A 19,873-nucleotide genomic window follows, 5' to 3' on the forward strand; every position below is an offset into this window, starting at 1 on the left:
TCGAGAACAAGTTAAAGGGCCCCTGAAACGGTTCGGACAAATTTTGTAGACGTGAGGGTACAGCTAAAGTTAATCATTTGCACCACAATTTGTGTGAAACGTCTCATATTTAGAGTAGCTACGGACGATTACTAGTTACCCTCCTCCATAGTCATGCATTTTTTCTCCAACTCGTTCGCTGAGTGATCAGGGCCAAGCTTCGCCTTCACTGGCTCTGCATCATGATGGCGCGTCGTGTCGTCAACTTCCGGTTCTCTAGGAGTGAGCCCGCGAAGCCTCTCCAAACTCTTTGCCTGCTTGGCAGTCGACTCCAAGCGAGAGCTATCGAAGCAGCATGCGCTGCAAGCATTCTGTCGCAGCGCTGAATGTGTCTGGTATTCCGGTAACCACAGGCTAGCTGGGCGTTTCGACAGAACGGTAGAGGCATGAACTCAAGAGCTGATGAAGAAACTGTAGTGTGGACGTACGTGAGCTGCCTGATCGGTCTCTACGGTCCTGCCACCCATTGGCGCAGAGCTTAACTAGCCAAACAAAGAGCTGATATTGCTCTAACCAAGTGTAAAACATTTTAAATGTTTACAAAACATGTTAACGATTACACTACTGCAAAAAATTTATGCCAGCAGCAAAGAAGAATGCATTTTGTTACTGCTACTGTGTGTGGTGGAGCTCTGTGCCACCAGGTGGCTGCACTGTGCAGACCATTCACGTTTGCGCTTCCGCTCATCCTGTGAAACGACACGCAAGGGAACATGGCCAGGCCCTGTCCCCTTGCGCTTGCGTTTACCCCAATACCGTAATCGCGAAATGCTATTGCGTTCATAATCTTCCGGTGTAATGGAACGGCCACAAACGCGCAAGTCCTCGCACCGATCGGATAGCGGCAGTTCGATGCGCTGCAGCCAGTCCGCTCATCTGCTGCCTTGCAGAGGGACACAATGTCGCAGCTTGACATATTGCCAGTCGCAATGTTTGCAGTCCACAACGCAACAAAGTGGAATCATAGTGCTTACGAAAAGACTTGAGACCAACTCTGACGGCAGAGCTCTCGTCAAAATGGAGCACGTTGTAACACAAGCAGACGACACTTGCTGTGTGCTGGAAGTGCTTAAGTGTAGTGATTGTTCTTGTGCATTTTCTTTCTGTTACTTTCTTTTTATAGAAACAAATGAACTAACATTGCAACTATTACGAACATCATTTGCTCATCATAAAGGTGGAAAAATTATCGATGACGCACCCTGGGCAGCCAATCAGATAGCTCGCCCACATGATGTCAATTGGGTGATTTACGTCATATGGGTAGAGGTGACTGGAAATTCCACCAAGCAGTGTGCTGCGATCGGCAGCGATGTACATTTTTAGAATCTTATAATAAATTACGCGTTTTACGCAGAGCACTTACATGCGTCAATTAATGATCAGAAGGACCTACTCTAACGACTCAGTACGTTTGTAGTAAATCGTCAAAATCGTTTCAGGGTCCCTTTAAGGACCGTGCAAAGAGCGATGGAACGAAGGATGTTAGGCGTAAGGCTAAGAGATGGGAAGAGAGAGGTGTGGATCAGAGAGCGAACGTGAATAGTCTATGTTCTAATTGACATTAAGATAAAAAAATGGAGCTGGGCAGGCCATGTAATGCATAGGTTAGATAACCTGTGGACCATTGCAGTCACAGAATGGGTGCCAAGAGAAGGGAAGCGCACTCAAGGACAGCAGAAAACTAGGTGGGGTGACGAAATTAGGAAACTCGCAAGTTCAAGCTAGAATCGGTTGGCACAGCACAGGGACGACTGGCGATTGCAGGTCTTCGTCCTGCAGTGAACATAAAATAGGCTGCTGCTGATGATGATGTTTAAAAGGTACTAATTCTCTAATTCTCCTTGCAGTGTTACAGGGGGCGAGCTTTTTGACCGCATTGTCGAGAAGGGGAGCTACACAGAGAAGGACGCCAGCGACTTGATACGGCAGATTCTTGAAGCTGTAGACTACATGCATTCACAAGGGGTTGTCCATAGAGACCTGAAGGTACTTTCCTTTTGCACGTTGTGTCTGTGCGTATTTGGTGCTGTGTTACTGGCAGCGTTTGCTCAAACCTTGCAGAGCCGTCTGGCTCGGTTTGCTCCACTAAGTTGGACACTGGGTGTTGGCTTCACAAGAGGGCTTGACGGCTTTGGCTGAGTCAAGTGGCCACCCCACTGAGTGGTACTCTCCGTGTTAATATAAAGACAGTCATGTATGGAAACAGCTGTTTTTCAACAGCAGACAATGTCTGAATAGTTGAACAGTGACTGTAGCACTGCACATGAACTAGCAAAAATTAATGTGTGCTGTAGTTTGGTTTTGCATTTAGGAGCAAGAAGCAGGAACCAACGAGCACCTTACATAAATACCCATATGCACATCATGGTCAGTGTCTACATGGAGTTGTAGCCCTTTACATCATTCAGTGCACACAGGAACTTGAACATAGTAAAGAAAATTGACAAAGTCCTTCATCGCTGTTAATGTTTCTCTGTGCGTATGAATCTGTTCACATTTACTGACTTTACTGTTCTATTGACTTTCTAGTTTGGTAACTTTGTTACTTTACTAGGGAATCCTCAAATGACATGGTGATATGTCACAGGATGAATTCTTAGCATGTCTCAGCGCCATTGCATCACAGAAATTGGCTGATGTAAGATTTGCACTCAACATTCAACTTGCCTTTGCGATAACGTGCTTACTGAAATTTTCTGTTCTTGATGCTTAGCAGCAGTTCTATGGGCTGCATTGTGCTATATTGCCCCTACATATTTTGGAAAAAGCCCCTGAAGGGCTTTAACATAAATACAAACCTTGCTGTCGCTTTCGATGTTTTGCCTTTGCCTTTTGACCTGCCTTTTTTTGTACTTATGCTGTGGCTTCCAGGTTTGAAGCAGTGTGCCATGATCTAATTCCTTTGGTGCAACCAACGTGTGCGTTGCAGTCATGTAAGGTTCATGTATTTGACACACAGTATGCTCATTCTGAAACATGTTGATACTGTACTAAGTAGGCTGAATTGTTTGTCTTGATCAAAATGATGCTTTCTCTTGCAAAAGATGCAGCATTTTTAGCCTGTTTCTATGAATCAGCTAATCAGCCACAGTATTGCTTTAGTACTCAGTAGCTTGTTTGCGACGTACACTATAATTGTACTACCACAAGGGAAGGTGCAATGAAAGGAATGCAAGAAGATTATAGTGACACAACAACATCCTGGCTATTTACTAGCCTTTGTTTACACACGCGCAAGTATGTGCATACAGAACTATGCCATAATTGTTACAAAACAAAGTATGGTTAAGATGCAAGCAAAAAAAAGGGCATTTATTCATATCAGGTAGAGTCACTTGCTTTTGTGACAATGTAACAATAGGCTTATCCACAGCTATCTTACCAGATTGCCAGATTTTGTGATATAGGGTGGCTCAATCTTGGGTGAGAGTGTTCTTACCTTTAAATGCCACCTTCGTGCAGTTGAAGGTTGTGCTGCTATGTGTGGTAGTACAGTCAAAACGCCTGATAACGAAATCCCGCGGCAACGAAATTGTCACAACAACGAATTATTTTTGTATCCCCGGCGAACGGCCATAGGATTTGGTGCATTTCGTACCTCCCGACGACGAGATGTCGCTGTACTACAGTACTGCATCAACTATATTTGCTGGAATGTAACCCCATGTACATATTACCTACTCGCACAAGGCTAGCAGGTTCCAAAATGGGCTGAAATATGATTGCTTTGCACTAAAACTGCGTAAAACACTACCATATTACACTTGCGTGGGTTCCGCCATTTTCGTTTACAAACCCAATCAAGTGCAGGAAGCGATCGCGTGCGCTGAAAACACGTCATGGCCACCATCTTGTTTGATGATTGCCCGTTCGAAGCGGCATGCATGTTGCTACCGGCATGTGACGATGATTTTTGCACATCTAATGCAGTGCTTAACCCTTTGAGGGTCGAATTATTTTGAAGAAAACCTTCCCGGGTGGTCAAATTATTTTATTGCGGATATTGAATGTACAAGATGTATAAAGTCGGGAATAAATAGTAAAAAAAATTATGGAACAGTATTTTGGTGTCGGCATCACTCAGAACTGCAATATGTTCAATAGTATTTTAGAGTGTGGTACTCCTTGAAACACGAGTCTCCGCGCAGCCGCAGAGAGCGAGAATACCTCATGAGCGGCGGTGATAAACGAGCTAAGAGCCGTGCCAATCAAGATAGAAATCAACTTCCACAGCATTTGCAAGAGAGTGCCGACAAAGAGAAAAATGACGTTTCACGCGCCTCCGTTGCGATCACGCGGCGAAACCGAAAGCACAAAAGGGGTGTGGCCGCAGTCTGCGCGACGCGCTGAACCTTGAAGTCAGTTCTGTTTATCTCCCCAAGAAGGTAGCACAAATTTCAAACGCTTCTTGTAAGACCTAAGAGGTGGCAGCACCTCCCAGTAAGCGTGCATCGTCATTATGGCGCGAAATTTCAAACGGAGGGTCGAAACCGTACCCGTACGGCGAAGACCTTGCGGGACAGAAAACGGCCGCCGTACATGTACGGCAAAAACCGTCAAAGGGTTAATGTGTGTCTTTGTGAGAAAATTACAGCAAAAAACAAGGAAATCCACATCCCACGGACATGTAATTGTTTATGGCACTTGAGATGGCAGTCGCAGCATGGAGTGCTACGCATCGCGCCGGGATTGAGCGATCATCCGGCAATACGAATGCCTTGCTTCAAGAACGCTGGTTTTGGTGCCACCTGAAGGCATTGCATGCGGATTTGGTGCCGGACGTAGATTTGTGTGAAAGGTCCGTAATCTCAATCGATTGCCTTCGGGTATATGAGATACGATCACTTTCACACTCGGCACTGGACGCGTCGGCGCCTACGGGTGACAGCGTGCACTGTAGAAATGCTGCTGCATGCATGAAGTGCTGTTGCTCTGCATCCGGGCCTGAGTTATGCAAAATTTCGCAAAAGCGATCGAATCTCAGTAAGCAACCGACTGAGAATACTGCTCCACAGCGGTGCTGCCACTGCTGATAGATGCATGCGGCACACTTTGTACTGTTTGTACTTTGCGGCGCGCTTTGTACTTTGTACTGTTGTACTTTGTACTGTATATCTTCGAGCAAGCTTGCCAAAGCAGGCTAAAAGAATTTTGACAGTAAACTTTCCTTCTCTGGTGCATTACCTGTCTGCGTTGTCTCGTTCCACAGCAATGAAATTCTTGTGAAAGTAAATTTTTTCGCGTTCCCCTCCGATTTCATTATTGCAAGGTTCAACTGTATTCATGTGCACTGCCTTTGGTACTGCGCAGCCCGAAAACCTGCTGTACTATAGTCCAGATGAGGAGTCCAAGATAATGATCAGCGATTTCGGGCTTTCCAAGATGGAAGACTCTGGAATCATGGCGACGGCATGCGGAACCCCCGGATACGTCGGTGTGCCACCTCTCTTCATATTCTTTCTGTTTGCTCACTTGTCTGTTTGTTTGCAGCTCATTTAATGCTGACAGCCATTACACAGACCACGAACGGGTCTTTTATTAATGCCTTCCTTTGGTAGGGATTCGGTTGGTGGGTCACCACAAGAAGCCGTTGAGCAGGGAAAAAAAGAAAGAGGTCCTCGTGTCTGGGCGGTGTTCAAACTCGAGCTTTCAGTTGCGAACTGGATGTTCTTTTCGCTGCACCATGACAGCTCCTTTTTGTTTCTTTGTTACAGAGAAGCAAAAGTGAAGCACTTGCTCTAGAACCAAACAGCATAATTCAGTGGTCAGGCAAATTTAAACATACATTGATAGCTCATACAGTGTCTGGAAGGCAGGGCCGCATTGAAGCAACCAATATAGAGAGCTGGAAAACATCAGGGCCGAGTAAAGAGCCATAAATTGAACTTAAAACATTTCCTTTCGAAGTGGTTTGTGCCAAAGTGCCTCCAAAGTGTCATTAAAGTCTATGTGCATGAAGTACAAACTCCAGGTAACAGATGTCACAGCAACCATCACCACATAGTATAAGACGGAGCATGGACTTGTCTCGGGCAATGATTTTCACCTATGACCGCATAGTTTCTCTGCAAAAGGTTCAAAGTGCAGCTCTTCTTTGTCGTCTTCTTTTTTGTTATTTATAATGCTGGTTTGGGCTAGATAATTCATGACTCCAGTGACAATGGAAACAGCGTAAAGACACCTTTGCTTGTGTTGAACTGCAACTGTGCGTTTCCATGTCCTTGTCTTTTTCATTGTTTCGGTGATGACCACGACCTTTTCCCTTTTTTCGTCTTGCCGTGTCACGTTTACACATGGTGTAGGGGAACTTGTTTTGGCTGCAAGTTATTCTGAGCTTGTATACCTTGTCCTTAGCAATTTGATGATAGAGCTATTTGCCGCTAAGAGGACGCACACAAAAATGAAGACACAATGACAACGCAGTGGAGGCAATTCCAGCTGATAAATTTTTAGTGCAAATTCATGAGTAGGCAAATGCATGCATGTGGAGACTAATCAAAACTCTTGAGACAACCAGTGGTCAAGCACTCTTGTCTCTAATCTATATAACAGAACTGATGCATCACTTATACAACAAGAGGTCTTCTTTCTGATGTAGTACAATTTCATAAGCTCGCATGCAGTCTGATTCTTGCTTTTGCCGGGAATCTGTATCTTGCTTAACTTGGTTCACCTGTGCAGGCCTTGCAATGCTTGGACAAATGCGGCATGGCATTTTTCTTTGGCTTTGGGTCATGTTTCTGGGCTGGTTTATTTGTACAGTGCTTGATCTGTCTGACGTAGGACTTGCTACACGTAAGGGGAGTTCGACATTTTGCTCCTGTGGCACATTTTTCATAATTGTGCCATGTTTTCTAAAGAAGCGAAAATCAGTATGCCTGCTAATTAATGGGAGTGCACTATATAAGAAAGAAACAATCTAGCTGCATAAAAGATTCAGTCGACTTCCATTGATTCAACCCTGACAGGACTGGCAAAATTGATCGAATTATCGAGGAGGTCAAATTAAACAAGGTTCAGAAGAAACTAAACACATGGCTGATTGACTTGGCAGTATTTGCCTGATTATAACACGTCCCCTAATGAAATGCTCGCCCACTTTCCATATGTCCAAAGCAGAAAACTAACATGAAAATGACATTAAGGCTCGTAAAGTAAGTAAAAATTTAATGCGCACCTGATTCTTTAGCAAGAAAAGTTGGCAAGGGCCTAATATGTGTTGCACTATGATGGCCAGTTTTTCTAAAGTCAACTTGCATTCGTGTTATGTGCTAAATAAATCACACGAAATCAGCAGAGGCAATTTTTGTTTTATATCTGATTTCATCGCGCAAGCAATTTCTGGCGCAACTTCCCTGCAAAAAAAGAAGCACATGTTACAATTGGCTAAATATTGTAATTGAACATTGTGATCTACAGTTATTGCTTGGAAGTCTTCGTAGGGCAGGCCGGAAATGGGAATCTTTGATAGGAGAGATGATAAGCTTCGTCGACACTAGGGGCATGTGAATATTCGAAACTTTCGAATAATGAATAGAATAGTTACTATTTGTAAATGCAAACATTTTTCAAGTACTTTTTGAATATTTCAAAATGTCAACTGTGCCCAAATAAACATAAAATTGGAGCAAATGTATGGTGCATTTTCACTCCAGTGGGCATAGTACAGACATAAAACATAAGAACGGCAATGGAATTGTCGCTCTTTCAACATAAAGGCAAGTTCACTCCAACTCTTCATCCATAAGCACCCATATCCCCCCCCGACGTCATCTGCCTTCCAAGTCCAACCAGACGATTGTTGAAGACGATTGTCCAACCACGTGTTGAAGTTACTGCGTAATTCAACACGCGGGATCACCGAAGGTCGCGGTTTTAGTTCACAAAGCGGTGACGGTCGTGGGACAACATTATCAACATCATGACATTAATCACGTACTAGTGGAAGTCCTCCCGCAGAAGAGGTGTAGACATAGCACTTTCATCCTGAATTTGTACAGTCTGCCGAGGGCTCAGAAAGACGACTTCTGCAACATCATTTACGACAGCGCGAGAGCTGCTGGCTGCAACCTGTAGTGGCTGTAGTGGTGGGAGACATGAACGCTATACACACAACTTGGGGCTACCAACAACACACGCAAATGGGGAGGTCGCTCCTCGATGTGGTTGACCAAACGGGCCTCGAATTGATAACCAACCTCCTCCAACCAACCCGAGTAGGCAACAGTGTAAGTCGAGACACGTTCCCAGACGTCAAAAACGTAAGGGAATACTCATGGGAATACCTGGGCGAAACACTGGACAGCGATCACTACATCCTCAGCGTCTCGGTATCCACCCCGAAACTCAAGAGAACAATTGGCGAAATTAGGCTCATGGACTGGGAGGCGTTGAGGCCGAAAACGGTATAACGGGCATAGCAGAATGGATGCAGCACCTCCGGGACGCCCACATCCAAACCCACATCCAAATCATCCAGTGCACGGTCGAGACTCCCGAAGTCAACTGCCGGCTCTTACGCCTGTGGGAAGCCCGTGAGGGCCTCCTCAAATGGTGGAAGCGACAATGGAAACTACGTCTACAAATCGAGGAAGTAACAGACGAAGCCAGAAATTACGCGAACGAGCTGATGAAGCAAAATTGGGTATAGTTTTGCATCTCGCTCAAGGGTACCCCGAGTACGGCGCAGACGTGGGCCATCCTACGTTGCCTGATCGAGCCTGACAAGGCGAAATCGACAACCAGTTGGACGCCTCTAGAAATCGCTCACAAGTTTGCCAGAAATGACCAGGATCTAATTGACACCCTAAAAACCAGATACCTGGGTAGCGAGCCCATACGACCCTGCCTCCTAAAATACGAAGGAGAACCAAGACCAGAACTGGACGCTCCGATCACGAAAGAAGAGGTGTACGCCGCGACGCGAGCCTCACAGCGCGACGCTGCTCCCGGAGTTGACAAAATCACCAATGCCATGATTGGAAACCTGAGCTCGATGCACATCCAGGACTTGTACCGAATACCTAAACGAGGAACTCTGGAGCAAGGGCCGCGAACTGAACGAGTGGAAACACGCGGAAATCGTGACCATTCCCAAACCCGGCAAGAAGCCTGCGACTGACGACCTGCGTCCCATCTCGCTGACTTCGTGCCTCGGCAAGCTGTACGAGAGGGTCATCGAAACCCACCTCGGACATTACATAGAGGACGGTGACCTCTTCCCGCACACCATGCTTGGCTTCAGGCCAAGACTTTCTGCGCAAGATGCATTTCTAGTCCTAAGGGAAGGAGTTCTCAAGGGCATCCCGAAGGGAGAAGAAGACCTCCTGCTCGCACTTGACCTGAATGGGGCCTTTGATAACATCTCTCACGAGGCCATTGTCAAGGGACTGAACGACGTCAGCTGCGGGGAGCGCATCTTTGATTTCGTCAAATCGTTCCTGATGGGCCAGACGGCAACCATCGGAATACGCCAGACTCGATCCGATACGATCGACGTGCCGAACAAAGGAACACTGCAAGGGGTGATAGTCTCCCCGATTCTCTTCAACGTCGCGATGCTAGTGCTGACCAAAGAGTTGCGGAAGATCCCAGACCTAGGTTACGCCCTGTACGCAGATGACATCACGCTCTGGGCCACCAAGGGCTCCCTATAGCGCAAAGAGGTGAAACTTCAGGAGGCCACAACGGCCGTGGAGAGATTTGTGGCAGCGAGCGGGATGCGTTGCGCTCCCGAGAAGTCTGCTGTGATCCGGGTGCACGGAGGAGGAATATACAAGTCCCCCGGCCCCATCGACCTCTATCTTGAGGGCTAGAAAATCATGGAAGGCAATAAGACTAGGATTCTGGGTTTTTGGATCCAGAGCAACCTGAAAGCCTCCCACACCATCCAAACCCTAAAATCTGCCACCAGCCAGTACTCGCAGATTATCAAACGAATTACAAGAAGCCGCAAGGGCATGCGAGAAGAGGACACGCTTCGCCTCGTCCAGGCTCTGGTGATCAGCAGAGTAACGTATGGCATGCCGTATCACTACCACTCGCTAAACAAATGCGACCAAGAACAAGTCGATGCCATCATCAGAGGCGCATACAAAACGGCCCTGGGTCTCCCTGTCACCACCTGAAACGAGAAGTTAGCGGCCTTCGGGATCTACAACACCTTCGCTGAGCTGTCGAACGCGTTTATGACTTCGCAAAAAGCCAGACTACAGAACATGGCGGCGGACAGAGCCACCGTCCACCGGATTGGAATGGCAACGGAGCTCCGTGCCCTTGAACGGCAATGATCACTCCCGCCTGAGGTCAGAGGCTAGATCAAGCGAACCCAATACCGAAGCACATGAGTCGTGAACTCCATGAAGGGAAACGCAAGGCTCGCATCGAGAGACAGCGCCGACAATTCAAGGGTGACTTGTATGTGACGTATGTGGTCGTGGCGGCGTACCCTGTAGGGGGCCTCTTCGCGGTAGCCGCTGTGAATGGGAGAGACCTTGAGAGTCCTTGACCCTCGCGGCCTCCGTCAGGGCAGAGACCCCAGCTGCGGCTGAGACCATAGCCAGGGCATTAGTAATAAAGCAACAAGACAGGGTAGCCAGGGAAGTTCATGTCGTTACCGACTCGCAACAGGCCTGCCGTAACTTTACCAACGGATGAACACCGCTGCTGGTGACTCAGATTCTAGGTCCGAGGCTGCGAGGATCCCATCAAATCAGGTGGACGTTGGGCCACGAGAGTCTGGAGGGGAACGAAAGGGCGAACGCCCTAGCTCGAGCACTAATCAACCGAGCGGGGCAAGACCAATCGTCTCATTAATCCCCACCCTTTACCTTCGTGCCCCTGCCGTCCAATTACTGCGACCGACTCGAGATCCAGCGACTCACCCGCAGGATTTATCCTCCCCCTCACAATATGCTCAGCACTGAAGAGGCAGTAGCTTTCAGACTTATTCAGACCAGCACATTTCCAAACCTACACAGATGCAGTAAAATGTTCCTACATACATATCGCGGCATCGGCCCCTGGTGCGGCGACACACACCCTACACTCTTTCACATCTCGGGGGGGTGCGGGGGCAAACCTCAACACTTAAAGACGCCTAGCACATCATTTGAGCGGTGGGAAGTACAGCTGACTGGCGATACCCTGGCGGGACAAGAGGCTCTTGTCCAGCAAGTACGTCAAGCAGCCATGGCCAGTGGAGTCCTGGAATGAGGACACCACCCACTTGTCCTCAAGAGTGATGGCCTCGATGGTCCAGATAAAGGTTTTCTCTCTCTTGTGTAATGGAGCAGGCTATATTGCTTAGGTAGCCATACTTTATGGGCGGTTTGGCGATCATTTGCCCTCTCTGAACAGTCCTGTGCATGCAGAGAAACTACTGTTTGACCATTTGTCATTGAATGCGCCATCGATTACCTCATACCATTTCCTGGCGCCCTTTGGCTATTATTGGCCCTTATGTAATTAAACCCCACACATCATCAAAGTATTGTTTGCGCCTAATACTCCATTTGTTCTTTTAATAAACGCTTCATAAGATAATATGTAGTGACAGAAGCAGGCTAACTTCAAAAATACTAGGAGGTGAACATCATGTTATTTTAATCGTGAGAGTGGCTGTTCATTATTCGAAGGCTATTCAATATTAGGTTTGATTTGCTTCTGGCATTATTCAATCCAGATTCGATTCGGTCTCAAAATTTACTGTTTGCACACCCCTAGTAGAGATGACACTACCACTAATGGGGTCGCTGTTGCATGTGTTGCAGGGATCAGGTGCGCATGTGCTGACTTTTTAAGTTCGAATAATCCAGTGAAGGACAATTTTAGGATTGAAATAATGACAGTTTGGGTACATAGACATGCGCGAGCACCTGCCAGCACTTTCATTAAGGATCGAATCAAGCGGAAAAATTGAAATAACCGGAGTCGAACTAACAGAAGTCTACTGTGCATCGATTCTGTCATATCAGTGAGAAATTAAGTTGTTTGACTGCTGGTTGTCTCAAGAGTTGTGATTAATCTGCGCACGCACATATTTGTCTACGTATCCATTCACATCGGTGTATTTTGCGAGGCTTTGAAAGCATGTATCTAATTGCCTGCGCTGCTTCTTCTTCTTTACAGCTCCAGAGGTTCTAGCTCAGAAACCTTACGGAAAAGCTGTCGATGTCTGGTCTATAGGAGTTATCGCCTACATTTTGTGAGTAACTACAATGCAAATGTCACTATTTTAATATGTATAGGAGACGCACTTCTTGTACAGTGGTGCCATATTACCGAATGTAGATAGCATGATACCAACAAGCAATAACTGTTCACGCCGTCATGTGCTCTCTGTGAATTTTTCGTTTTCAGCGTCAGTGTGACAGTTTCTTACTTTAGGGATAACATTTTGCTTGAACATTAAGAAAGGAAGCCAGCTGAACAGTGTGAAATCTCACTTTGTTCATATTCATATTCGTGCCTGCCGCACGTGGCAATTTTGGGATGCGTGCACACAAAACGTGTGTGTGTGTGTGCTTTCTTAGACTATTAACTTCATCCCTGCATTTTCCCGAGGTATATATTTAGAACTTTTGTTCCAAATTGAGTATAGAGGGAATTTGCTTTTTCTTTCCCATCAAATTGCCCATTTTCTCAGATGAAGTATAGTAGTACGCCGAAATTCCATTCACTGTAATAAATATTTTGTTACAAATACAGCGGGCTTTCATTGAATGGAACCTCAAGGAACCAGGCTAATAAGTTCCATTTATCAGGAGTCTCATTCACCGAGAGATTGAGCTCAAGGGTACACAGCAAGGTGATTTTTTAAAGGGGCAGGTACTTTATTGTTAACAGCAGAGAATAGGTAGGGCTTATCTGATTAGAAGGGTTTTTCTAAGTTTTTACCTGCATGAACAGGCTGACTAGAGATGGCAGCACATAACACATTTACCAAAAAGAAAGAAAAGTCATTTAGTACAAAAATTGCCGCTTTTGTGCAGCAACCACTCTCGAAGTCATTGATAACTTTGATCTCCGTCTCCTTTGTGAGTGGATGGTCCAAGTGTTTCTGTGCAGCCCTCGGAAATGATAAGCCAACTCCCAGCTCACCAATGTTGCCAACACAAAGAAACCACAGCAAGCCATGAACACGATAGAGAGGCACTAATTATGAAACCAACAAAAGCCTGCAAAAGCTTCCTCGGTGGTAACATAGAGAACAGGCGAGAAAACCTTAAAATAAAAAACATTAACAGCAATGCCTGTTGCAATGCGGCCCAGATCAGCCACTCAATTTCATTTTCGGTAATATTTTTAGTTCTATTTATCTTCAGTTTGAAAAAATGTGTTTGCACTTACCAAGCTTTTTCTTTCATTGCCTTAATGCAAAACCAACCAATCATAAGATTGTTGTTTCGTTTAAGCACGTTTACCAAGATTCTGCTGTACTGTTTAAGCAAATAATTTTTATCTTCAATATAGCTTTGAAAAGGCCAGCACCTGCTGCCACAGCAAAAATAAGGTGTATGTGTGAAAGCTTACTGTAAAATTCACTGGTTGTGTGCCAGTCAGAAAATGCAAATGAGTGAGAACGTTGTGGTGATTGTTTGTCAGATTGCTGAATGGGCTGTCAGTTTTCACATGTCTGAAAAAAAAATTTACATGCGTACATGACACATAATCATAATATGCCGTCTGGTAAACCACGCCGTCAAAAGTTGTGTAATACAGCAGGGTGCGCACAGGTCCTTGAAAACCTTGAAAACCCTTGAATTTGAATATTTGGTTTTCAAGGCCCTTGAAAATCCTGTACTTTTTGCTGCTCCTTGAAAATCCTTGAATTCCTAGCGTAGTACATGCAAATGACTATTAATAAAAAAAACGCAGTTGAAATATTTGTATTTTCAGTACCGTGTTTCAATATGTGCGTTTCAGGCGTAAAAAATTAGTGTGTGCTAATATAGCCAATATTGCGCGACGGTTAGCCACACTGGAGCCACTCGGCTCTGAAGCCAACTTGAGCCGATTCAATCCAATCTGATCTTGGCGCTTTGTTATGGTGGTTGACGGCATTGCGTTCTGCCGTCGCTTCTGCACCCGACTTGTTGCGGCTGAAACATCTTAATGCAAAGTAAATGCCTGGGAAAAGCAAATTTCAAGGCGTGTGGCTTCACAACGAGGCTTACAAAGACTGGATTGCACTAGATACGACGAGTGAGCACCGTGCAAGATGCAGGCCTTGCGGAAAGACCTTCGATATCACCAACATGGGCGAGTCGGCGTTAAAGAGCCATATGAAGAGTGCTAAGCATGCTGGCGTCATGGAGATTGCAGCCAACAGTTCGGTGCGAAGGTACTTAGTTCCAAGTACGGGGAAACAGTCAGCCGTCCCACCTCCTTCGCAATCGGGAAATCTAGACGATGCTTGCAAGGCACACGAGCTGGTGACGAACGCAGAGATCCTGTGGACTTTGAAAGTTGTCACATCGCATTTCTCCTATCGGTCGTCGTCGGAAGCAGGCCAGCTATTCCAGCGTATGTTCCAGGACAGTGGCGTGGCCAAAGCATTTTCTTGCGGAGAGAAAAAATGTGCGTATGTGACGTGCCATGGTCTGAGGCCCTTCTTTTTATCTGCTCTGCAACGGGATATAAAAGATTGCGATTACTACGTGGTACTCTTCGACAAGTCCACGAACGACTATCTCCAGCGGAAACAATTGGATGTTCACATCCGGTTTTGGAATTCGTCTCACAAGGTGGCAACGAGGTACTATACCTCGGTGTTTATGGGGCACTCGACATCCGAAGACATCCAAGGAACGCTGTTGACTGCGCTCGAGCCTTTCCCTCTTGAGAAAATTTTTCAGATTTCAATGGATGGTCCCAATGTTAACCTGAAGTTACTCAAGAATTTCCAAGAGCACCTGCATCAAGCATACCAAGTTCAATGTCTGGACATTGGGACTTGTGGCCTCCACACCATGCACAACGCCTACAGGGCGGGTGTTACAGCAAGTAAGTGGGGACTTGACTGTCTGCTCTCCAGTCTGAGCGCGCTTTTCCATGGTTCTCCTGCAAGAAGGGAGGACTTCTCAGCAGTTACCGGTCAGGAAACTTTTCCCCTGAACTTTGTTGCCCACCGGTGGTTGGAGAATGTGCCTGTGATAGAGAGAGCCTTGCTCTTGTGGTGTGACATTAAGAAGTTTATTGCAGCTGCAAGGAAGAAGGAAGTAAGCCCCCCAAAGTGTGGGTCATTTCACAACTTGTGTGAGTTTGCTAGTGATGACCTACTGCTAGCAAAGCTTCAATTTGCACTGGGTGTGGCCATGACCCTCAAGCCATTCCTCACTGAGTACCAAACGGATCAGCCCATGGTGTTCTTTCTTGCAAGAGACTTGGAAACTGTGGTCAGGAAGCGACTGACGAAGTGTCTGAAGTGCTCGGTCTTGTCTTCAGCAAAAGGAGCCACTGGTCTGCTGATGGTGGACATAGAAAGCACGGAGAACCACACTCCACTTGAAAAGGTGGATGTAGGCCATGCTGCTGAACAGACTGTCCGGAAAACTAAAGCAAGCCAAAAGGACGTGAACCAGTTCCGCATGGAATGCAAACGCTTCTTGGTCAGTGTGACAAAGAAGGTGCTTGAGAGAAGTCCACTGAGATTCCCAATCGTGAGGAATTTGTCCTCTCTGGACCCACGACAAATGTGTACTAAACCAGATGAGTGCCTGGCCAGCTTCAGAAGAATGTTGGATGCCCTCATTACAGCGGGCAGAATGTCTGAGCACCAAAGAGGCACTGTACTAGAGGAGTACACCGAGTTCCTGCAGGAAGAGATGCATAACCTGCGAATGTTTGAGAAGAACGTAAACAGGTTGGACGAGTTCTTGACTGAGCTGATGCAGTTTAATTCATCATGTGGGGAACTGTGGAAGGTTGTCAAACTTTTGCTCGTGCTGAGCCACGGACAGGCCACTGTGGAGCGAGGGTTTAGCGTGAACCGCCAGGTTGCTGTAGAAAACCTGAAGGACCTGTCGTACATTTCGCAACGTATTGTGTGCGATGCTGTGGACAAGGCAGGGGGCGTCCTTAATGTCCCTATTACAAAAGAGCTGAGGACTGCTGTATCAGCTGCCCGGCAGCAGTATGCTGCATATCTGGAAGCAGAAAAAAAGAAGCAATGTGATGATGTAAGGGAATCAAAGAGGCGCTGCATTGACAAAGAGATTGACGCAATGAAAAAAAAGAAAAAGAAACTTGAGGCAACAATAGCTGACCTCCAGGCTTCAGCGGATACCTATGCCGAAAAGGCAGAAGCAGCAAATGATCTGAAGTATGTGGTCAGATCAAATAGTCTGAGGAAGGCTGCACGAAGCAAGACTGAGGAACTGTGTAGCCTCAACCAGAAGATTCAGGAAAAGCGGCAGGAGCTCCCCTGAAGTTGCTATTAGCACTTTTGCAGAATGGATTGCTGTTCGACATTGGTGCAGTGCACTGGAGTGTGTTTTTCAAGACAGAACATATATTATGTTGGTTTAGTGCAATACAATCTGTTCCTTGAAATGTTTTTCTTCGACTTTGTTCAGTAATATTATGTTGGTTTAGTGCAATACAAGCTGTTCCTTGAAATGTTCTTTTTTCGACTTTCTTCAGTAATATTATGTTGGTTTAGTGCAGTACAAGCTGTTCCTTGAAATGATTTTTTTTCGAATTTGTTCAGTAACATTATCTTGGTTTAGTGCAATATAAGCTGTTCCTTAAAGTGCTTTTTTTTTCCGACTTTGTTCAGTAAAATTTGTGCCTGATATTGAAAACTGCTTCATGTAGCATTGTGTCGAGTCCTTGAAAATACTCCCACTGAGCCTTGAAATTCCTTGAATATCCTTGAATTTTCCCCTTTTGGGTCTGTACGAACCCTGAATACACTATATACAAAATGGTACCACTTGGTTTGCATGTACCTGCCCTTACACATAGCACTTGTTCGCTTATGAGATGAACGTGTGGGCAGGCATCTTGTGGCAACAGTTTGAGATATTAGAAACGAGATAGAAATAAGTTTTTTCTACACCCACAACTAGAAACAGCCCATGTTTCTACAGAATCTAAAGCTTGCACGTGCGGGTATGAGCACGCTAGAAGTGCGAATACTACAAGCCATTAAAGTCGCACCTGGATCTGTCACACTTGCAGATGCATTGACGCACAATTTACTTGGAACATGACGCTCGTTCAAAAAAACAGCTCCTTTATGTACCGTAAAAACCGGCATATAATACGCGTTCTTTTTTCTTATCATTAGGGTCCCAAATTTTCACCTCACACTATATGCTGATCTGGACAAAAATTAGTCAGAAATTAGGGCTACAAGTTTTGGTTTCGTTATTGTTGCGCAGCTATGGCTTGATTTCATTATTGCTGCACGGTTACGGCTTGGCTTCCTTATTGCTGCGTGGCTACGGCTTGGTTTCGTTCTTGCTGCGTGACTACAGCATCGTTTCTTTGTTGTTGAGTGCGCACCGTGGCAGCACACGTTCAAACCACGCTTCGCGAAGTGCATCTTTTTTATTCCCCGTTGAAGGACCAAAATGTCCGGACCACGAAAACAGTACTCGGCTGCTTTCAAGAAAAAGGTTATTTTAGCTGCACAGGACACCGGCAACAATGCAGCCGGGAGGCAGCTTGGCTTCGACGAGGGAAGCATTCGTAGGTGGTGTCGACAGAAGGAAGCCCTTTTCAGCAGAACGCGAAGAAGCTTTCGCGGCCCGAAGAGGGAGACATTCCCGGTAATCGAACTGGCCCTGATGGAGTTGGTACGCCAACAGTGAGCCACGCATCTAGCTGTGAGCGTGGAGCTTATGCAGGCAAAAGCTAAGGAGCTTGCAAGAGAAAAAGGGCTACCGAGCTCCGCCTTCAAAGCGAGCAAGCACCGGATTTATCGCTACATGTGCCGTGCTGGATTTTCCTTAGGCCGCCGAACTTCGATTTCGCAAAAGCTGCCCGAATCGTTCGAAGAGCTGCTTGTGGCTTTCCAGCGCCAGGTTATTTTGCTGTGCAAGTCCCAGAACTTCCAGCTAGGGCAAATCGGTAATGCTGACCAAATGCCGGTTTACCCGGACATGCCATCACCCCTCACCGTGCACGAAAAGGGCTCTAAACAAGTTTATGTCCGGTCCACTGGCAACGAGAAAACGCGAGTTACCATCATGTTGTGTACGGCAGACGGACGCAAGCTCCCGCCCTATATCATCTTCAAGCGCAAGACAGTGCCTAAAGGTGAGGAGCTGCTAAGAAATGTGGCCATGAGATGCCATGAGAAAAGCTGGATGAACGAGAATCTTATGCTCGACTGGTTAAAGTCTGTCTGGTGTAGGCGGCCCAGCGCACTGTTGTCGTTACCATCCATCCTCGTGCTGCATGCATTTCGTTGCCATTTGGCCATCTCGGTGAAGAGGCTGTTGTGCGAATCCGACACTGAACTCGTCGTTATCTTGGGTGAGATGACGTCTCAGCTGCAGCCTTTAGGTGTTTGCGTGAACAAGCCATTCAAGGACACGGTCAAGCGGTGTTATGCAGATTGGATGCGCTCAGGTGAGCCTGCAGTGACGGGCGGCTGAATCAAGCTTCACCAGCCACGTTATGCAAGTGGATTGTGGACGCATGGGCTAGCATACCAGAGGACCTCGTGTGTCGCGCATTCAAGAAGTCCGGCATCTCGAACGCTTTCAATGGCACAGAGGATGAGTACCTGTGATATGATATGTCCGACAAGGAACTATCCGAAGTGAGCGCAGCAGAGGAAGACAGTAATTGAAGTGCTTAGTGAAATTTAAATAAATGTTTTCGTGGAGTTTTCCTAACTCGTATTATATGCGGATAAACCTTTTTTTTTCCATTTCGCGTCCCAAAAATTTCACCTCGTACTATATGCGGGTTCGTATTGTACGCGGGTTTTTACGGTATGCGATGCGAGCAGGAGGTTGTGGACGTAGGAAAACATAGTCACTAAAACGCTGCCTTTATTCTTCATCTTCCTTGCCTTCCGTCCACTGTCCATCGCACACTGTTCCATGTTCCCCTTCTCCCCAAGAGAGTGCGAGCAACAAACTACATATGAGGGGAACGGGAAGCTGATAAACAAAACCAAAAAATTTGCAGTGGTCCAAGTTATCCGAAGATAGCTCTGTAATCTCATCATCTTCATAGAAAAGCACAGCTGTCCAATGGCGTATAGTATCGCTCTGGTGGTTGAGGCTGTCTGTTGCATTCCATGCGACATATGAGCGCCTCGCACATGAATGCAGCTAGTGTCACTGCTTGTGCACTGGTCACAAATGAGCAAGTTTGGGCCACCATGTAACATTGACCGATCGGCTTATTGTTGATGCCTGTAGGGACCATATGGTCCCTACAGGCCTATACTTGTTCCATGACTCTGATTTATCATGTGCTATTGGCATTGGTCCACTTGTCGCAACTGGCATTGCCTGTACATAGAACTACACAAAAGCAAAGTAGCATTGGAAATGTTCGTTCCATGGCCTACCAGGCAACGGTATGTATCTAGACTTTTCGCCATTCCACCTGTTGAGGTTGCAATGAATGTCAATGGAACTGAATGGCCTAACCAGCTTTATTTATCTTTGAATAACTGTTTGTGCACACAAAATGTAATCTTTGTTCAAATTTGGTTCCACTTGGAATTTCAGCAACACAAAACATGAGAAACGATGGAACAAATGAACGAACGTAGCTAGTAGCTGTGCCTGCTGTCACATGCCCGGCCGTCACATGTCACATGCCTGGCCCTGCCGTCATATGCCATTACTTTTGTGAGGCC

The 19,873-nt window shown here is 46.2% G+C and overlaps 2 protein-coding genes across 7 annotated transcripts in view; both read left to right on the forward strand.

Annotated features, from left to right (window-relative positions):
* The window catches only part of CaMKI (Calcium/calmodulin-dependent protein kinase I), an 88,295-nt gene that overhangs the window by 38,282 nt on the left and 30,140 nt on the right, over positions 1–19,873 (forward strand). For all 6 annotated transcript variants that reach the window (XR_010562597.1, XM_065424484.1, XM_065424482.1 and 3 more), the window contains exons 4-6: positions 1,890–2,028; positions 5,353–5,476; positions 12,172–12,247. Coding sequence is in view for 5 of the 6 variants with exons in the window: in XM_065424484.1 (XP_065280556.1) it covers positions 1,890–2,028; positions 5,353–5,476; positions 12,172–12,247 (339 nt within the window). In the remaining variant the exon portion in view is untranslated. The remainder of the gene's footprint in view (positions 1–1,889; positions 2,029–5,352; positions 5,477–12,171; positions 12,248–19,873) is intronic.
* Positions 14,301–16,666, forward strand: LOC139061416 (uncharacterized). Its single transcript, XM_070541410.1, has one exon. It carries the CDS (start codon positions 14,301–14,303, stop codon positions 16,470–16,472), a length of 2,172 nt encoding a protein of 723 aa, XP_070397511.1. The 3' UTR covers positions 16,473–16,666.

This window comes from Dermacentor albipictus, chromosome 6, assembly GCF_038994185.2.
Source record: "Dermacentor albipictus isolate Rhodes 1998 colony chromosome 6, USDA_Dalb.pri_finalv2, whole genome shotgun sequence".
NCBI lineage: Eukaryota > Metazoa > Arthropoda > Arachnida > Ixodida > Ixodidae > Dermacentor > Dermacentor albipictus.

Coding starts and splice junctions, on each gene's coding strand:
- LOC139061416 (XM_070541410.1), top strand. CDS start 14,301: ATGGGCGAGTCGGCGTTAAAGAGCCATATGAAGAGTGCTAAGCATGCT.